The following is a 21,304-nucleotide window of genomic DNA, read 5'->3' as shown; positions in this document are numbered from 1 at the left end:
TGGATACAATCTGTCTGTCCCACCCACCTTTACCAGTTTCATTCAGAAATATTTCACACTAAAGATGCAGAATGGGTTGAATCATGTTTCATGTTCATTTTGAGATCATGAGGGCTATGAAGTGAGGGTGTGAAAAGACATGTTATGATATTTGGATGAATATGTCACATGGACAGAATACATGGTGAGAAGCAGATGGCACTTCTGTATCTTCACTTCCTCTGACTGAAGACACATCAGATGACTTTAAGAGTGAGAAACGCCAACATTGACAGTGGACAGATGTTCCCTGCTTTGATGCCTCATGTGTGGAGATGTAAGACGTTCCTTTCAAGTTAAAAGCATAGTTCACCCAAAAATAAAAAATCTGTCATCATGTACTCACCCTCATGTCATTCCGAAACCATATGACTTTGTTTCTTCTGTTAAACATAAAAGGGAGATATTTTGAAAAAAATAATTTTTTCTCCATACAGTAATAAGTCAATGGGGTTCAATGTTGCTTTAGACCCCATTTTCTTCTTGAAAATCTTCAAACATCTTCTTTTGTATTCCACATTATAGAAAAAGAAGGTCATCCAGGTTTGGAACAGCATGAGGGCAAGTAAATAATACAGAATTTTCATTTTTAGGTGAACAATACATTTCTCTAGTTATCTAAGTTCACATACTTATCTCAAGAACAAAACTAATTAAAAACTTAATTAATAATGCTAGTCACGAGGCAGTATTTCAGGTCTAAATTTTGATATTAATTTGCCCCTGATTGATTATGTGGTTTGTTTAAGGCCAGATATAAAGTGATTGGTTAGCAGAATCCATCACAGAGTTTGCCATTTCAGAGGTGGCATGTTTGAAGGGCAACAGTACTGACATTTCCCTTGTTGCCGGAAACTGTCTAACAAGGGATTCCATGGTGTCACCAGCCGCTCAGTTCAGAAGTGTTAGAGAGACAGACGTTTACAGCTGAAAATAGCTCACTCGTTATCAGCGCAGAATAAATGAGTGGAGGGAACCTTCCACAATCAGCCCAAAATAAAGCAGTGACATTTTGATCCATCATCACCAACTGCAATACTCTTCCTAAAGTTGAATATAAACACATTAGTGGTTTTAAATGTTCCGAGGACTAAACGTTTAGCGCACCAATCTAAAAAGAGCTTAATGTGTCCTGTATAGTGTTCCAAATGCAAAGATTAATTCCACTCCAGTAAATGCTAATCAAAGGCAACTCCCAATCACTTGTTACGTACGTTTCGAAACAGCCTGTAAAATACGGGCAGCTTAATTCCCTTTACTCTAGAGTTGTGCTCTAGATTTAGTTCATTTGGCAGAAGAGGCTTATTTCCATCAGCACTACACTGCTATAACGGGGAGGGTGTGTATGAGTGTCCATGTGTGTCATAAAGGGTAAAGGCAGGGGGTGAGGGTTTAGTGAAATGCCCTTAGTTATATTGCCCATTACAGAGCTCCAAGAGTCCCAGTGGACCACCAACGTGGGCCACAATAAAACTAGTGGACAGATGGAGATAGCCAGAGAAATATTCCCTATTCACATTCTGACAAAAAATAGACAGCCGCCCCCCATTAAACTACAAGGTCACTTGTTTATGTACAAACGTGATAAGATAGGACTTTTTCTTTGTTTGTTTGTTTGTTTGTTTATTAGTTTCGATATATACTCGCAATAATTTACTGTATTGTCAGATGTTTTCAGATATGTGGTGAACCATTTATAAAATTAGGAAAAACAAATCAACAATTGTTTTTTTCAGTGGTATTAAATGAATATGGCTAAAAGTATGTGACAATTTTTTAAAAATGTAACATTCAAAAAGCACATAGGCCTTAAAGTGTGTGTTTATCCACATTCTGTTGGCCATATATTGAATAAAAAAAATAAAAAAAATAAACACTCAAATGACCTCATTGTTCATTTATGAGTAAAAGACCCCTTGGTAACAAACATTGTCTGAAAATGAATCCTTTTGTCTTTCAGAAAAGCAGGTTAATTACCGAACTAGCATCCATTACATGAGTCCTGAATTATTTACATTATGGACACATCCGGCCAAATAGAAGCCTTCGCCATGGATAAAATGTAGAAAAAAAAAAGCTGATGTGCTTCCGTGTGGTACGTGTATTGATTTTTAATAATTTGAAAAGAACATTGAGCAGGTCAGCAAAATAAAACACACCACTTCTATAGTAATTCACAGTTGTTATGGCTGATCTGAGGAACAGGTTTTTATAATGTAGCTGTGTGGAGTGACAAACTTCTGTGGCATTGACACAATACAAAGATTAATGGAAAAGTGAAGCTGTGCAACTCAAAACAGAGCACTTTGAGAGACATCATTATTCCTGGATTGATTATTTACAAGGACATGTAACAAAAAAGAAAAAGAAACCATCCACAAGGTATCCAGGAAGCATATGCTGCGTTGTGTTGATTTGCATCTATTCTTGACAAGCTCCAGAGCTACTCCGACCACTAATTATGCATGTCTGTATGAAATTAAATTAATTTAAAGATGCACACGCGATATTTTCCCAGTACCGGTATACCGCGCAACCCTACAGTCCCTGACAAAAGTCTTGTCGCTTGTGTACAAATTGACCTGAAGTGCCGCTGAAATATATCCCAATATATATTTTAATATTAAAATATAATATTCTCATTTTAATCCCAACAGCTTTTGTAATAATGTTTCAGTGCAAAACGAAACTGTCAAAAAGTATTCTAATATTCACAGCTTGGTAAAGCCCATTGAGTCAATTTTTGCAAAGACATAAGTATTGTCGCCTTGTCATATGAGCCTCACCTGTGACTAATAATGGATCAATTAGGTCTCAGGTGTGTATAAAAACAACCCCAGTACACTAGACCTTCACATCAACTGCAACTAGACCTCTGCAAACATGCCTAAGATTCACCCTGAGACTAAAGTTTTGATTATCAAGAGGCTGAATACCAGATCCACTGCTGAGGTGGCAGACACCTTCAATGTGTCTCAGTGTCAAGTACAGAGGATAAAAAAAAACATTTGAAGACACTGGAGACGTTTTTGACAAGCCCAGGTCAGGCAGACCCCGCAAGACAACTGCTCGAGAGGACCGTTTGTTGGCTCGAAAATCCAAGGCCAGCCCATTTTCCACTGCAGCAGAGCTCGATGAGACCTGGTCACCTGAAGTCCCTGTGTCAACCAGAACAGTTTGTCGGATTCTGTCTTGAAATGGCCTCCATGGTCGAATCAGTGCCCAGAAGCCAGCACTAAACAAAAGACAATTGAAAAACCGTGTGGCATTTGCCAAGGCCCACAGCCTGCTAAAAGGATGGACGCTGGAAAAGTGGAAGAAGGTGGATTTTTCAGATGCATCTTCTGTTGAATTACACCACAGTCGCCGCAAATATTGCAGGAGACCTACTGGAGCCCGCATGGATCCGAGATTCACCCAGAAAACAGTGAAGTTTGGTGGCGGAAAAATCATGGTCTGGGGTTACATCCAGTATGGGGGTGTGCGAGAGATCTGCAGGGTGGAAGGCAACATCAATAGTCTAAAATACCAAGAAATCTTAGCTACCTCTTATATTCCCAACCATAAAAGAGGCCAAATTCCACAGCAGGATGGTGCTCCATCGCACACTTCCATCTCCACATCAAAGTTCCTCAAGGCGAAGAAGATCAAGATGCTCCAGGATTGGCCAGCCCAGTCACCAGACATTAACATCATTGAGCATATGTGGGGTAGGATGAAAGAGGAAGCATGGAAGACGAAACCAAGGAATATTGAAGAACTCTGGGAGGCATGCAAGACTGCTTTCTTTGCCATTCCTGATGACTTCATCAATAAATTGTATGAATCCTTGCCAAACCGCATGGATGCAGTCCTTCAAGCTCACGGAAGTCATACAAGATATTCAATTTGGATCTCACAGCACCACTACTTAATTTGCTGACATATTTTTGTATTTGCAGTAAATTTGTTCAATTTCTGTATAGGCGACAAAACTTTTGTCTTGCCAAAATTTGACCTTTCTGTCTTGATTAAATGATAAATCTTTTTTCAGTGAAACTAATTTATTTCAGTGCATTAAACATCATTTGGGAGGGTTTTAGCTTTTCATATGAGCTATTTCTAACACCAATTGATTAATTAAAAGTCAGGTTAATAGCAGGTGTTTCTACAAAATAGATAAGCAACAAGACTTTTGTCAGGGACTGTATAATGGACGATCCTCGTCTGTATTTGCAGTTCAGCTGCGTGTGACAAACCTGATGGGTGTGTGCTGCTTCTGCTCTGCTTGACCGTCCAGTATGATGTCAATACGATATCATGATTTTGCTAATTTCGGTACTGGACACGCAGCTGTTCTGAAGTACACTGCTAGGTGGCTGTGTGCTACCCAAACTGAGCATCTGTCGCTTGACCATCCTTACTACGTACAGGGCATTAAGAGATCAACAGGTGAGTGCATCATTCAAACTAAATCTAGTTTAGACTTTTATACTTTCAACATTGATCAATGTACATACATAAGATTGCATCGTTTAAATAACACGAAAGCTCCAGTGTGCTGCCGCACAAGAAACAATGTTTAAAGGTATTTGGGATGGTATCGATTTGATAACGATATTACGGTATTAAGATTGTGCTATCGAGCCCTAGTCTGTTGTGTCTCCTTTTTCAGTTGTTTGACCATTGTCTGTCACGTGCTTTGATTTATGATGGGCAGCATACGCTGAAGTGATGCAACCATGTGTTCCCCTTCCACACATACTATGTATTGGGGTGTAACGGTTCTCGAAAAAAAAAAAACGAACCGTACCTTTCTCCACCTACGGTTCGGGACGCACTTGCACCGCGGTTGATCTCAAATTTAATGACGCATCTATAATCTGGTTTGTTGAAAATAACAATGCGTAAAACAGACAGTTTCTGTAATGTGTGTTTCTGTCGATGGATGCACATGCTGGCTCCACAATAATACATTACAACAGCGATAATCAAAAAACATGAACAAAACGGTCACTCTTAGCAAACTTTGTTTAATGCAAGTGCCGTATGCTCGAACATGTTGTTTGTAGTTAGATTATTTGTTCTTTTTTTTCTTTATTTTTATTTGACAGTAGTCGTTTTCTCCCTGAACATAGCACATACCGAACCATACCGTAATAGTGAACCTAAAACCGTTATACAAACCGAACCGTGAGCAATTTGAACCATTGCACCCCTACTATATATCATGCTGTATTTGTAGTTTACATGATAAAAGCAATCTTAAAGTTAAGATATACCTCTAGTTTTTAATCCATTAAACAGGCTTTTGAGGTTTGGAAAGAAAAAAACTCCTGGCAATAATGTGTTTTCATGTATTTATTTTTCTCACAGTGCTGAATGTCGTATAGGGACTGTGAAACATGGAACACCTCACTTATATTTTATGATTTTATGGTGAAATGTGCTGTTTCATGTTAACTCTGGTGTATTTTAGCCAACATGGGCACTGAAAAAAATACAAGCTGCTTACGCTTTGCTTACGCATCTAGTGTTAAACAGGCCTTAAGTCAACATTCAGAGACGATGTACAGCTTCAGCACTTCCAGAGTAGACAGACTCATGCTGCGACAGCTTACTAGTCACATACGGTGTGAACAGGGTTTCAGATCTCTTCACGTCTACTGTGTGCTCTGGCTACTTCCAAACATGTTAAAGGGCTGTAGAGATATTCAAATGTAAAATGTTTGTTGTTGACCTTTAGTATTGACATTTCTAGATGTGGGTGATCAGGTTAGGGTTAGACTGGTGTTAAGGTCGACATTAGAAAAAGCTCTGACTTACAATGTGGAGCATGAGGTAGTCTCCCAGGCCGGGGGCACTGTCGATGCGGATCAGGATGCCATCCTTGAGAGAGGTGCTAAAGCCCACTGTCAGCCTGTCCGTACGGGTGCTCGGGCGCTCATTGGCTGGCCAGTTAAAGGTTATGACGCCGCCTCCTTTCCCAAAGATATATGTTGTTCCAGCTGTAAAAAACAAGAAGAGATGCAAAGATTAGCTTATGTAATACTGAGACTTGACTCTGAACGTATTTAAACTGTGAGACACTAACGGTTTTTATGGAACTGTGTGCAGAAGAACCTTTTCGTAAAAAATTTTAAATGAAGTGTGACAATTAAAAAGTCTTATACCTAATATAGCCTATAGAAAATGTTTCTATCATGAATTTTCAGCCAAAGTGAACTATAAATTGAAGAGGCCTATATATACAGTTTGGGGTCAGTAAAATATTAATACAATTAATTTGAAAGAAAATAAGTAGTGCTGGGCAAAGATTAATCGCATCCAAAATAAAAGTTTGTGTTTGCATAATATATGTGTGTGTACTGTGTATAATTATTTTGTATATATAAATACACACATATGCATGTATATATTTAAGATTTTTTTTATTTATATATAAATGATTTATATTTATATATAATATAAATTATGTATAAATACATATACAGTATATACATGCAAATATTTCTTAAATAAATACATGCATATGTGTGTATTTATATATACAAAATAATTATACACAGTACACACACATATATTATGCAAACACAAACTTTTATTTTGGATGCGATTAATCGCGATTAATCTTTGCCCAGCACTAAAAATAATACTTTTAATCAGTGAGGATGCATTGCAGTGATGGGACAGTAAAGACTTTTACATTGCAACAAAAAAATCTATATCAAATATCAACTTTCTATTTAGTTATTCTATTTCTATTCAGTGAAATTCACAATTCACTCACATGTCATTTCAAATGCAGTAGACAAATAACAGCAAAATATAAACCAGAAGAAAACGACACGTTGTCACATCCAAAAACGCTACTAGTACTAGAAACCAATGACATGCCACTAAAATGTCCTCTTCAAGTTTCCACAACTAGGCCAAAGACTTTGAGAAAAGTCCTGACATTTTTAAACAGTCAGCGGCAGCTCTTACTCACGTTCTCGTAGCACTAGCGATCAGACCTTAAGCATGAATAATGCCCACACCTGGGTCAGAAAAGTCATAATTCTTCAGGCTCATATTCTCAGCAGAGCCTGCTGGAAAATGCTGTGACCTATCCAAGTTAAATATAACTCTTTCCAGGGAATAACAGCCGGAGCCTTTGATGAATGAATTCTGTTATTATCATGCATTATACTTGGGAAAAGGTAAACGCAAAAGGCTTCACCTGGAATAGAGGCAGGGCAATAATTCTTTCTGATTTGACCGGTGCATGATGAAACGGTGTCGCGGTAAACAAAAGCACTGTTGGTTAAACTGCAATTTCACGGGACTATTTGTTTTGGACAACAGTTGCAATGGTGAGATTGTAGTGCAAAGCAGTTCTGTTTGATTGTCCCTCCGCTTTCAACACTCCACCAACAAATGGCTGCATGTACGCTAGGAAGGAAGACAGCTGGCAGAACTGCCCTCCACTCAAGGGGCCTGTCAAGTGGAACATCTGGCCCTGGAGCGGATCATGCACTCACACAATATATCGCCCCCCTCCATCTCCAGCAGACACGGCCCCTTTATGGCTCTCATTCTCAATTTGAGTCGTTGACTTCAGCGAATCTTTCCCTTGACAGCTTGGCAAGTCATCGGGGCAGCAGCATGTAATGTATATGCAAGATGCATCCAGACACATTAAGAAGTTATGAATTTACCGTTACAGGCGACGCATCCGTCATTAACTTCTGACAGATCACAACAATACAGAACGGCAAGTCACAGCTGGAGATGCGATGCCGCCATAGGTGCAATCTTTTGCTCACGGACAAGACAGAACTGAACCTCATTTGCACTTATGTGTCTGTGTTTGAATGAAAATTATTCAGAGGTAATGCATTTAATATCATAAGCAGAGGCACGAATTCTTTTGCTATTACGGTTTTACTCAGAAAGCACTTAAAGGTTATTACCTTTCCTTTTTTTTATGATTTGGAGGTGCTCTAGACTTGCGCTGTTATGTCAGACATGTAATGACTGTGAGGCTTTTAAAACAATTAAGAAACCTAAGTGTGCCGTTCCTTTCTGCATTTTGATGAGCTTGCCGATATTTTCCGTGATATATTTCAGATTAAGACATCCAAGGGAAAAGCAGCGGAACATTTTAATAAAGAGGAAGGAGTGTCAATGGTTTACTCAAAAGCAGTCTCTGCCTGCAGAATGGAGGATGTTCTTTAATAAATTAGCTGCCAGCTTCAAACAACCCAGCTAATGTGAATCTTAACCTGATAAGCATTCAAATGAGGACAGAACCCCACAAACAGAAAAGAAGAAGTAGAAAGGACTCATTGAGACGCATACAATGTATGTCTAGACTTTATTTTAGGGTTTCAAGTACTAATGGTTGCCTTGGATAGAATTTTCCATTCGATAAAAGGGCGGTATCTCTTCAAGTGTGTGTGGGGGGGGGTGTTCCACCTTTAATAGATAGTCCACTGACCTACAATACATAGACCGAATCATCAATAACCAGTCAATTATCTTACAGAGCTTAACAGAAAACATCCTGACATTTCCCTACATTTATGTTCATTGCAATGTGATATGTGTATTCATGCCTGTATAGCTGATGTGAATGTTATTGAAATCATTTAAGGTACCAAAAAACTGAACAAATGTTTGGGAAAGCAGAAAATAAGAATGTTTTGTCACTTGTAACTGCATATCAAACTAAACTGTAGGTCCCAATGTACAATTAATTAAATATTAAACACACTTCAAATGTCACATTTTAGAATCATTAGACAAATAAATACAGTGCTCTACCCTCGGGTTCAAAATCCATATAATTAAGTCCAAAATCAAAGTTGAGAAAAATACAAAATACCCATAAGCCCTTGTGCTTAAATAATTCAATTATTTGTATGGTCAAAGCATGGAAAAGCACAGGGTCATTTTTAAGAATAATATAATATTAATTATTTGTATAGATGTTAAATAAAATTATATAAAATATTATATTCTAATATAATAAATATATTAATTAAAAACAAAATGTAATTTTGAATGAAATATTTTAAGCAAATGTAATTAAACGATTATGTTCTATAAATGAGCAATATCACACCAGCCATGCAATATCGATCTATATCAGCACGGCTGTGATTCGGCCGTTGTGTGCGTGTGTTTATATATACTAGGGCTGTCAACGAATATTCTAAATTCGAATATATATTCGAATAGTTTTAAAAAACAGAAATTCGAACGTGAAAATTAATATTCGAATGTGAATTTCGAATATGGAGAAAACGCCCGCGGAAGCAGAGGCGCGGCTGTCTGCTTTGCGAGTGGGCGCGCGCGCTGCCTGAAGCCTTGTTTATACTTTCGCCTGTCTCCACAGCGCGAGTCTCCGCAGACTGCGCGCGCACCTCCCCCAAACGGACGAGGCGTTTATACTCGACGCGCTCGCCGTTGTACTATTCTTTGAAACGATAGGGTGCGATTCGCGCTCGTGCGGACGCGTCGAGTATAATTTATAAACAAGACTTGAGGGACAGGTCACACGAGTCGCACTGTCTAGCACAGCGTCACTGCTGAAAGTTGACAGTGCACTAAAAGACAATGGAATAAATTGCAGTCAGTTTTTCCTTTTTTTAATACAAGCACCAATAATGTAAGTAGCCTTTTTCTTTTTTAATAGCACTTTATTTTTTATGAACCTCAGGGTAAAAGTTCTTTGTTGTCACATTTCTCGGAATTGTGTGCCTCATTTTATTTAAAGTTAAACAGAAAAGTTCCATGTTTACCACAGCTCGCTCGGAGCGTTCAATGTCGGTTCTATACTGTAAAACTTCAATTAATGTTAATACATTTGTTTCAATCACTGAATGAAGCCTGCTATATTTGGGGCAAGAGTCGCGACCTTAAATTGCTTGCACAAAACTCTTGATCAGCACTCAACATGTGCTTATTGTTGTTCATTTAAACCGTTATGAGCAGAGAGAGCGTGAGAGCGAGGGCGCGAGAGAGAGAGAGAGAGAGTGCCTGCGAGTGAGCGAGACTGAGGTCTGCGGTCTTGGCCATTAGTTTATTTACTTGGTTTTGTGTTGGTAATACATTGTCAAATATGTTTAAACTTAAATTAACTACCTATACAAGTTATGTATGTCTCTTTGTATTAATTTGTCCTGTTATTGACGTAATGCGCGTCATTGAAAAAATGCGCAACCAGATGTTCGAATAGTTCGAATATTCGTGTGTTTTTTAGAGGGAATATTCGAACGTCATTTTTGAGCAATTTTGACAGCCCTAATATATACATTATTATATATATATATGTTATTATTTATTACATTATTTTTTCGAGAACAACACAATAGCTGAACTTGATGACACCTTGAGAGACACAATTACTTAGGGGAAATTCACCTCATTTGGTTTTAAAGTATATAACCACAGAAAACTGCACTCTAATCATCTCATCTCAGCTTTGATACGCTTATCATTGTTAAAGGACAATCACCAACAAGGGCATGTCCCTTTGAGACGTATGGTTGAAGTGATAAAGCACACATGGTGAAGAGTTCCATGCAGCGTGTCACGTAGTGAAAACCACAGCCTTCAGCTGCTGCATTAAAACTGCAACAAGACAGTGGCAAGACAGATAAAAGAATGGTGTGTCTTCCATGCAAGGTGGAAGTTCAAAGACCTGTCGCTTGATCATGCATAAGATCATAATGTAAGTGAAAATGAAATGCCTTCCCTCAATACGTGATGCGCCCGCACCTTCCCTATTGATATTCTGTAAGTGTGAAATGGAAATAGCGCTGCTAAGCTTCGTCCCCCCAAATTTGCCTGTAAGATGAGAATGTTCAAAAGCTCAATCTGATCACATACATCACAGCTTCTTCTTTTCAGCTCGACACCATGCACGTTCAAAAATTGCTTGCCTGTACACACAGAGATGTAATATCTGAAATAGAGTATTTTAAGCAGTCAGACACGGCGCTAAAATGATCCCAAGAGTCAACAGTATAGAGCCGCTCTCACAGCGAGTGTCGGGAGGTTTAAAGTCTATCAGCTCAGCAATTGGTTCTGAGCTACTTAGATAAGAAGGCGATTAGAAAGGCGAGCAGGTAGGAGTCCCGTCTGCTTGGAAACTTGAATGTGAGTTGCTATGAAGTTCTAGACTCACGTTTACCAGATTTCTGATTCAAACACAATGACAAAAAAGGCAGCGATACCAGACATACGTCATTGACTTTCAGTTTGAATTGGGTTTTTAATTTAACTAGCAAATGAGTTATCCTCATAGTTTCAAAGCGTGAAACCCACAGAAGATATGTGGGTTGAATAAACCCATTTCTGCCTGTGGGGCACTTGCGAAACTGCATGAATAACATTCGTATTCTTTCATTTTCAAGTGCAAGTGTGACATGACTGGCCGAGCGATCCTTGGTGAATGTTTCTGTAAACGCTTCAGAGATCGAGGAGGGAGACAGATGGGCAGTACAAACAAAGATCTCACTGCACAATGTGGAGCTAAAAAGAGGGAATACGGTAAATTGGCAACGAGATGGCATTTTGATAGATCTCTTTTCAGCTCCTTTAACCCTCCCTCCCCCCATAATTTTCCCAACCATTGCACTCAAACTTATTCCAAGCATGTTTAGCTACTCGAGAGAAGTCTTTTTCGTTCAATCATGAAGAGGGGTTGCTCAGGCCGCACTGCTTGGCAGTCAAGTCTTTCCCCGGAGAGCGAAATTCAATAGAGGTAATGATTACTGTGAGGACCAGTACTCAGGATTGAGATGGTACTGCCAACCAAAATCGCCAGAATAAAAAGATAAAAGTCTCATCAACACAACAAGAACATAAAAATGCAAAAGCATGAATATCAAGGATGTAAACAGAAATGAGAACAAAACAATTAGAAAAACCTGTCTTGCTCCATAGCTGTCTAGTTTTCTTTTTAATGTAAGTGCGTAGGAGGGTTGACAAAATGCTCGTGCACAAAACCTCATTACCTTCATTGGATGTTTAAGGATGTCCTCCCTCAAATTTCAAAGCAGATTTTTTAGTTTTTGTTGCATGATTACTAATGTGTGTAATTGTAGCACAGCTAGCAATAGTAAACTAAAATGACTTTCATTGGTCAAACAAACACATAGCCACGCCCCAAACCAAAGCCATTGGTTGATCCAAACACTGTGGCTCTGTGAACACTTTAAAAACATTATTCAACCAGTGTTTTGTTTTATCTTATTGATTCCCAAATCACGGAAGTGACCTCGATGTCCGGGTTAGCGGTAGCAGAACCTATTTGTACTACTGTAGAAGTTTGGTACCATTCTGGGCATTATTAGTGGGGAAATTTATGAGATACAACCTTGGATCCATTAGCGCATGCACTAAGCCATTCGGCTGATATCTCTAAATAAGCTCTAACTTTAATAATGTCCGATCAAGGGGGAAAAAGCTTCTAGGGGGGTGTTTGGCTCGAGGTCATGGTGCAATGGACCCTAGTCCATTGTATTAATATATTTTTATTTCAATGAACTCAATATTTTAAGGCAACCAGTTAACTTACTTTTTTAAGTTAAACCAACAATATATTTTTTACAGTGCATTCTTCCTCTCATTTCCTGTGCTCTCTCAACAAAAAGGACAAAAATATATCACATCACTATAAATATTTGGCATCCACAGCAGCCTCTCCAAATTTACAACTGTTTGCATTGTTCAGTTCCCAATCATTCCTCTTCATCTGTGAAAAATCTGACAGTTGCTTTGGGAGATTAACAGATTTCATTTAACTAAATAAACTCTGTGCAGGAATTGTGCCAATTACAAAGTGCTTACCTCATCAGACATATTGCTCTGAAATACAGCAGGAAATGTGAGCCGACATTTGGCATTTCAGCCTAGCTAATTTTTAATTGACAAGATTACAGGATCCAAAAAAAAAATCAAAAAAAATCTATATGTTTGCTTATGGATTGTTTCAGAGACATGCAAACTCGACAAGGAGGGAAGGATAATCATTACAACACACAGCATATTGATTCCCTATTCACTAGAGCTGAAAGATTAGGAAATGTATTCGTAATGTGCCTGAGTGGCAAGCTTTATGAATTACTTCCATTCGACAAACACATGCAGAGACAGCATCCATTGTGCAAATGTCCTGTGGGCAGGGGAATCGTGTTACACATTTCAAAGCTACCTAGGTCTCACCACACATGCCGAAAATAAGAGTGGTACTGAGGCTTGCTGAAACCAAAAGCTTCACGAGAACGATGACGTCACTCACGGCATTGATGACTGTGAACATTTCTGCCAATTTCTTGTCGGGCTGTATTTCATGGCTGGCTTTTCAGCAGGATGGAGCACATCCTTGAAGCAGAATGTGCTCATCTACTGTGAATAATCTCTAAGTGTTTGCCACACAAAAGAGAAGACAAATGAGAAGCATCATAATTACAGAGAATGACTGATGGCTTGGCTTTAAGCACAGCTCTCTCGCACCGATAGCCTCCGTATAGCTTTTAGATTCAAGATAGCACTGGGTAACCGCCGTGTTGTTTTGATATGATTCATTGGTTTGGCATTCTGGTATTAAAGGAATAATTCATTTTGAATTCAATATTATGAACATTTTGTCAGCAGTCACTCACCCATATGTAATTTCAAACTTATGTTGAACGCAAAAATCACTAGATAAGTACCTAGCTATATTTCAAGACTTCTGAAGTCATACGACAGCTTAATGTCACCGAATCAAGTCAATTAGTTAAATTCAAGACCTAGATCAGACAGATTCAACATTCCGTGAGTCAGATAGGAATGAGAATTTACAGACTTTTAATTCCAATTCTTCCAGTGCATTCTGGGAAATTCTTCTGTGTGGTCCATAAAACTTAATATAATAATAATAGATGTATTAATTTTAAATGAATATTAATAATATTTAAAAGGAAACATTATTAATATAATATGATAAAATGAAACTTATATTTAGCTTTTTTTTCACTTTATCATTATCATTCTTAAATTATAATGACAGATAATGAAATTCAGACAGGTTTTGTAAACTGAATCAAGATTCACTGAGAGATCAGACTTACAAGAATGATTCGTTCATGAATCAGAAAGTGTAACACAGTAACGGCTCATTTTAATCTACTTCCTACCCAAAGTCTATCTGGCTTCAGAAAACTTATTTACGCCACTTTTATGGTGCTTTTTGAAGCTTGAACGCTTTAGTCTGTGTTCCTAGTAACTTTCTTGCTCAGGTTTAGAACAACATGTGGGTGAGTAAATTATTATTTATTTTTTTTTGCCCATCAATACTTGTGTTTTATCCATGAGAAAGAACAACTTAAAAGAAAGATGCACATTCTGATTGAGATTAAAGTGATCTTTCGGTAAGATGCATCTGTTTTTGTGTCTCTGCTGTAACTAAATTGCAGTGGGAAACTAAATTAGGGTAAGAATTGTATTTTTGTGTGGGGAAAACATTGGGTGGTAATCTCCACAGAAAGTTCCAATTTTTCATGTGAACATAATGTGGCTTTCAAAGTCTCCACAACACAATGGAAAAGAAATATGCAGGCAAGCCACAGCAGTAAGCCGTGTAACCCTCACTGTTACCATTCCCTGTGTTCCCCAGCTGTCTGACACTTGACTGTTCACTGGGATAATTGGCCATTACTTCTACTTTTGTGAAGAGTCCTACTCTCTGAGATTTCCTAAGGTTATATTATGACAAATTATCCAATTTGCTCCACACTTTAGTCGGTGGCATTAAGCCAGCATTGGTAATAGGTTACAATATTGTTAGATTTATTTCACTTTGGTATAGAGAGAGAGAAAAAAGTAACTATATGTATATACAGTCCACATTAAATTTTCATTCTGGTCGTTCATGTGAATTTTATTGGATTTGTACAAGCATATATAACTTAATACTGCATAGGGGGTATATGTTGGGCTGTCTCATCCTCTAATGTGTTGTTTTGTACACCGTGACCAATATTGCCGGTGCCTAATGGTTATATTCTCCAAAGCCTTCCTCCTTAATGTCCAATAAATTCTTGTTATTCTCCCTGCCTGGTCCACTGAGTAAGTGTTGCCACCTTGTTGTCATGACGACAGCCTCTGTACTGTACACTGTTGGTGGGAACATTATATAGTTATCACAGGAGAAGTTCTTGAACTTTCCGATCAGTGGCATCCGTTGGCCGAGTCCCTCTGATCTCAGTGTGGGTATTACGTGAGTGGTTCACTTTTTATGACTCTAATTACACATAACTCAGTCTCAAATTTCCTTTCCCTCAATTTGGCCAAAACGCACAAAGTTTAACTTTGATCAGGGCTTTGTGGTTTGAGAGTTTGTGAAGTTGAGATACCACACAGCTGACCTCATCCAGACAAAGATATCTGATCTCTTTGCATAGCTGGCTTTAAATTGCTGTCGATGTTGTCCAATTAAACAAACAGACCTGCTCACAGGGGCTTTGATTGGAGATAAACGCTTTGATGTTGGAGATAAATGCCTTGGCGTTCCTTAGGAACACACATCCATGGATACAGGATTTCAGTGGAAGGAACGACAATGAGCTTTAAATTCAGAATGTTTTTGACTAAAGTCTCTCTTTCAAGTCCATTCAGACATTTTTCTTTCCATGTCATGCCATGCCGATTGAACTAGTGTACCTATGGTTTCAGATTCTGACATTCAGGAAAGTATGAAACAACTTCACACAATTTAAACTTAATACAAAGAAACACTAAGAAAAGATTTTTTTATTCAAATGATTTAAGAATTTACTGAACTGTAATTCAAAGAAATGTAACACACATAGTGTTCTTCCAGTCTGGTTCATGAAAGTTAAATAATAAAATGATCAATTATGATATAATTTTGTTTTAACAATGCAATATAATATTATAAAATATTTAAGCAATTTTTATAATTTTGTAAATAATTTTTATTTTAAGTAATTTTAACATTTTTATATGACAATATACTATACAATTTATGTAACTTCTATCTATCTATCTATCTATCTATCTATCTATCTATCTATCTATCTATCTATCTATCTATCTATCTATCCAGTCGCTCATAAGAAACTGTCCAGCACAGAATCAACACTGCAGACTCAAATGCTCAACTTGGCTAACATGTATGATTCATGCTACCGGTTGCCCCATGAGTGTACAGTATACACACTCAATAATAAAGTCAGTCCTTTTCAGTAAGAACGGCCCAAACAAACCAAGTCGTCTGAAGGTGTGAGAGACCCCATAGATTCAGGATACCAACAGCATGTGATAAGCTAAGAGGAGGGGCACAGTAACCAAATTACCAAGCATCCTCAAAGCAAATGAACAAACGCGGGAAAAGAAAACAAAGCACCAACAGATCTCCATAAAGCATCAAAATGCTCCAGTTATCATCAATGTTGCAGGTATCCGCAGTGCAGTTTAATACTTGGAAGCACAAAGAACGCTGGACTCTGGAGGCCCCTTCAAGCAGGTTGAGCTCAAAGAGGGAAATGCTCTTTTCTAACAGTGCCCTTTCCATCTCCCACTCTTTCTTTCTTTGTTTCGCTCTCTCTTCCCCTCTCTCCTCGCGCTTTAGCACGTGCCTCTTATCGCATTAGTTGCCTCAGAACGAGGCAGAGAGCAGGCCAGAGAAGGCAGAACGTGGGAGCTCCTGATAGCACTTTCTTTGTTGTTCTGTCTCTCCTCCTAAGCAACAATGGCTTCGCCGCTGCGATGCCAGCAGCTGCCGAAAGATGTGAACACCTATGTGTGTGTGCGTTTATTCATTTCCATCACCGCATTATTTTCTTTCCCACTCTTTTCTCCCTCCCTGCACGTTGCTAAACCCGACTCCCTTTGAAGACGCACTTGGTAGAAAAGGATGAAACATTACATAGCCAAAGGCTTGGCAGCTTATGATGGTGGATGCAGTCTACCCAAACACAGCACTTTCTTCAGGGAACACATTTTTCAACGAAACATATATACACGAAAAACCTAACACCTTGAAACACCAAGAAAGCGTTCTTTCCTGTGGGTGGACTGCTACCTCTTCAGAGACACGAACGTGTTTAAAGTCAGTCTGTTTTCTGAATGCACGTTATTGATCTTAGTGTGAACAATTTAGCATATGGTTCATATTTAAATTTTGTTTTGACCTTGTAATGTTTAACCCTGTAAAGCCTGACATATATATAAAAAAAATAAATAAAGGGCTTTTATGGCCCATTTGATATGGTGGAACTAACCATGTAAACCTAAGTTGCTTCAGTCCAGTAAGTTTTCATCCTAATATTTTACTAACAAAATAAAAGTTATTCTTACATTTAATTTCTAAAAATGGTAGACGTTTTTAGAAATATACTAAATGGCCTTTTACTTGATAAATAGCATAAACGATCAATCAGACGACAGAAGGCATGTAGTAGATTGTGTACAACAGGTTTGTTTTAATCAAGTTTCGATAATGTTCATAAATGTATAGCCCTTAGAAAATTTTGTATCAAATATGATACAGTAGGCTTTATAGGTTCAATCAAAATATCATAACTCCTATCATTTAGTCTGTTTAAACCCTGTCCCTACAATCTCATGTTCATCTGTCTCAAATTTTGAGTGCAATGCCCACATCTCATAATCAATTCCAACAACGGTCTCAAGAACCAAGCATTGGTTTTACATTTACACTTAAATTTTTTCTTTTTCCATAATTCATCACACTCGGATGTACCTCACAATATGGAAGAAAAGATCTGTAGCTATTTCTGTTTCATCGCGACTTTAAGCATAGCAGAAAAAAAGTAAAGTGTTTTCCTGCTCTTTTCCTTTCAAGTTTGTGTGGCCACAATGTAAAGAACCCAAACGAGGGACTTCGATATTGCGGCACCGTGAATCTCTTCTGTAAAGTTAATAAATCAATCAATCAGTGCAGGTGACAGGGACAGCAGGACAGACTCATTAGTGCCCGCTGTGCATGTGTGACCTGCAGGATGGAGATAAATGGAGGAGGCTCTGGTGTGAAGAGCTCGGGAAGGCGGGGGGAGAAATCGGGAGGGCTGGATGCGGACTAGGTGCGGGTCGAAAGCAGGATAGATGAAGGCTACCAAGCATGAAGAGCTGTCACCATGCATTCTGGTTCGGGCCTTGCTGATTTTACACCTGGTTGGCCGTGTCTGCTCCACTCAGGTGCTCTAACATGCCACGCACACACTGGGATGTGGCCTGTGCCGTGATAGGAAGGCCACGGTGAACATGTTTGCCATCTCACCGATGCAACTCATGGATTAATCACCAAGTGTGTAGTACAGTACATGGCTCTGGAGAGAAAGGAAAGGCTGAGTGCAAACAAGAAAAAATACATCAATGCCCATTTATTAATCTCTTGTGCCTTTCATTAAAGGCCAAAATGTAAAATTACAGTACAATAGGACTTTAGAGAAGAACTGTTAACGATGATTCATGTGCAGAACGGAGCTAGGAAATGCTTCAATACGCCTTACAATAACATTTGTTTTTAGTCAGATGTTTAAATGTTAAATGTGTATGGTATAATTTCAGTGCCACTAATTGCAATTTCAAAAATGAGGAGTGAATTTACTTCTCTTAAATGTTCTCTCCAACATTGTTTTCAGGAAAATTAGACTTAATATAAGATGTGCATTATTTAAACTGTTAGACAGGTTTCCCAAACACTCTACCCAACTGCCATTGTGCCATTGGTTTAATAAAAAAAATAACATAACCCCACCCCAAACTTACAATTGGTTGAGACAATGTTACTATGTAAGGCTGGTTGGAATGCTAAATAAACAGAGCAAAGTTACAGAGTTACTGTAAAGGGTTCAGTTACAAATATGTATATAAACGCATAACCTTGGGTCTTTAGTAACTTGGGGTCTCATTAAAAACTGAATAGGGAAGTAAAAGTTAGATATAAACCTTAGTATTCCTCAATCAATTCATTAAAAACAATATAACAAGTAAAAAAATTTAAATTATAAAAGAATGCCTGTTTTCCCATTAATTTTTTGTAAAAATTGTATAGGATCACTAACGATCCTATATGTATACAGTATATATTATAGCAACAAATGCATACTGAAAAACCTATTTAAAGTAGTTCACACAAAAATGAAAATTCTGTCATCATTTTATCACCCTGATGTAATTCCAAGACTGTCTGACTTTCTTCTTTGGAACATAAATGAAGGAATATATTTTGAAGAATAAAGTATCCCTTTAAAAGATAAAATAAGAATTAATGGAAGAGATTAGGCTGTGTCATCAAAACTTTTTGTCAGTGAAATGCTAAGTGAATTCCTCACAATGCATGCAATTACTCATTTTCACAAAGAATACAGTACCACATCGACGTTGCCAGGTGTTTTTTGTTGGGTTTTTTTGTCTAAAGAAAACACATCAGTAAACATTGACATGCTTGAGTCCACATCTGCAGGAAGAGCAGATTTAATGTTATGCATTTAAATGATCTCAACAGAGAGGTGAAAACAATTTTCACCCTCAGACTCTCTTACTTACACGGAAATAGACGAGAATGTGACCCGTATCGCACAGGGCTTTAAATATTCTCTGTGTATCTCAAGACGCATGACTGTTATTCTCTAAAGAAGGGATGGTTCACTTTTTCTCATTTCACATGACGGCAATGCTGCAAATGTATCAGACCACATACTGGGTCACATTCGAAAGAACTGGCATTAGCTTTTCTGTGCAACACATATCCACGCCATTTTAAAATCTCAGAGCTCACTGATCATTTGTCAGCATATCATTTATGGTGAAAAGGTGTTTCAAGAAAAGTTTTCCTTCATTTCATATGTTTGAGTAACTTGTTGAAACCTATGTGATATAACATGAAATCTATGTCAGGGAATGTGTATGAATGACATCATAGCTCTGCAGAGCCATTATCTTTTCACTTAAAATGAAAGCTCTCTAATATAAAATATTTGCTTAAAAGAAATGATTCACCATAAAATACAGCCCCTGCTAGTATAGTTCTTGCAGGAGTGCAGAATTTAACAAATAACTAATTAAATAATCCATTGATTAATTTGTATTTGCACATCTGTTTTCAAGTGAGATTTGGCAACAGTTTTTGGAGAAAGTTGACCTTTGACCCCCGACTCTCACTTTATTTCTCTAGACCTGATAATGAACTAAACTGGTTTATTTATAAGCTATTTTGTCCTTTAGAATAACTGAGTAATAGCTTTTAAACATCGCTTCATCGTGGTCAAGAGGTGCCAAGCCAATTAAGATGAAACCAGCGTTCGGAAAACGCAGCATTAGAACCTTTAAATAAAATAATGTTTCAGAATGTACAGGCCAAAAGTGCATGCATAACAAATAAGAAATCGTTCCGGCAGACAGAGGCAGGTGAATCCGCGGCCTTCGCAATATTCTTCTCAGCTTTAATGAGAGTCCCCCAGCATTCAGGTGAGGTCTCGTCTTCTGGCTCTCTTAATAAGGGCTTTATTTCTTATGGAGTGCATCATTTCCCATGAGCAACCAACATGAGGAAAGACGGCCAGAGGTTTACCTGACAGCTACATTAATACCCGCTCTGAGTTATTAAAGGGAGGCCGATCATTTAAATGAGAAAGCTGAAATTATCTTCTGCTCACGCTCTGAATGATACAGAGAAAATCAATACAGACTGGTATATCAATACTCTGATAACTCACACTGGTTGGCAATACACTTGCATTAGTGAAAATTATGGCCCTCCGTACTTAGTGGCAATGTGCACAATTACGAGGCTGATAAAGAATCTGTGTCTCTTGATGCATTTATGCGTTTATTCAGCTGCATAATGAAATCAATTTGTACCATAATCACAATGTTACACTTAAAAAAAGCCTTCTGAAAGCCACTTTATTGTGTGCAAATGAGGAACAGGCTGTAAAAGAAAGCGAAAGATAGAAACCTGTCCCCCGTCACATACAAGGCTCTGCGCCGGCCTGTTTCATCAGAGCCGAACGCGGATTAAAATAGTTCTGAAAGAAAGCCCAGGAGGCATTTTACGCTTCCATTTACAGAACTTAATTCTCTTTGATGATAAAAATCTAATGTAACCTTTTTAATTTGTCAGTGTAGGAATGAGAGACGTGGGGGCCCCGACTCCCCCCTTTCACACACCGACTCCCTGCGCATTTCCTATGCCGTGGGACAATACCGATGTCAAGGTGAGAAATGTGAAGCAATTCTTGTCTCCCTAAAGCAACGAAAG

General features: G+C 38.2%; 1 protein-coding gene across 10 annotated transcripts in view; it reads right to left on the bottom strand.

Annotated features, from left to right (window-relative positions):
* Positions 1–21,304, bottom strand: part of nrxn3a (neurexin 3a) — a 275,693-nt gene that overhangs the window by 66,609 nt on the left and 187,780 nt on the right. For all 10 annotated transcript variants that reach the window (XM_082144079.1, XM_082144081.1, XM_082144083.1 and 7 more), the window contains one exon: positions 5,845–6,026. In XM_082144079.1, coding sequence (XP_082000205.1) covers positions 5,845–6,026 — 182 coding nt within the window. The remainder of the gene's footprint in view (positions 1–5,844; positions 6,027–21,304) is intronic.

The sequence above is a fragment of the Leuciscus leuciscus genome (genome assembly GCF_965113295.1).
Source record: "Leuciscus leuciscus genome assembly, chromosome: 17".
In the NCBI taxonomy this organism is placed as follows: domain Eukaryota; kingdom Metazoa; phylum Chordata; class Actinopteri; order Cypriniformes; family Leuciscidae; genus Leuciscus; species Leuciscus leuciscus.
The sequence above is the reverse complement of the archived record's forward strand: the minus strand, read 5'-3'. Positions and strand labels throughout refer to the sequence as shown.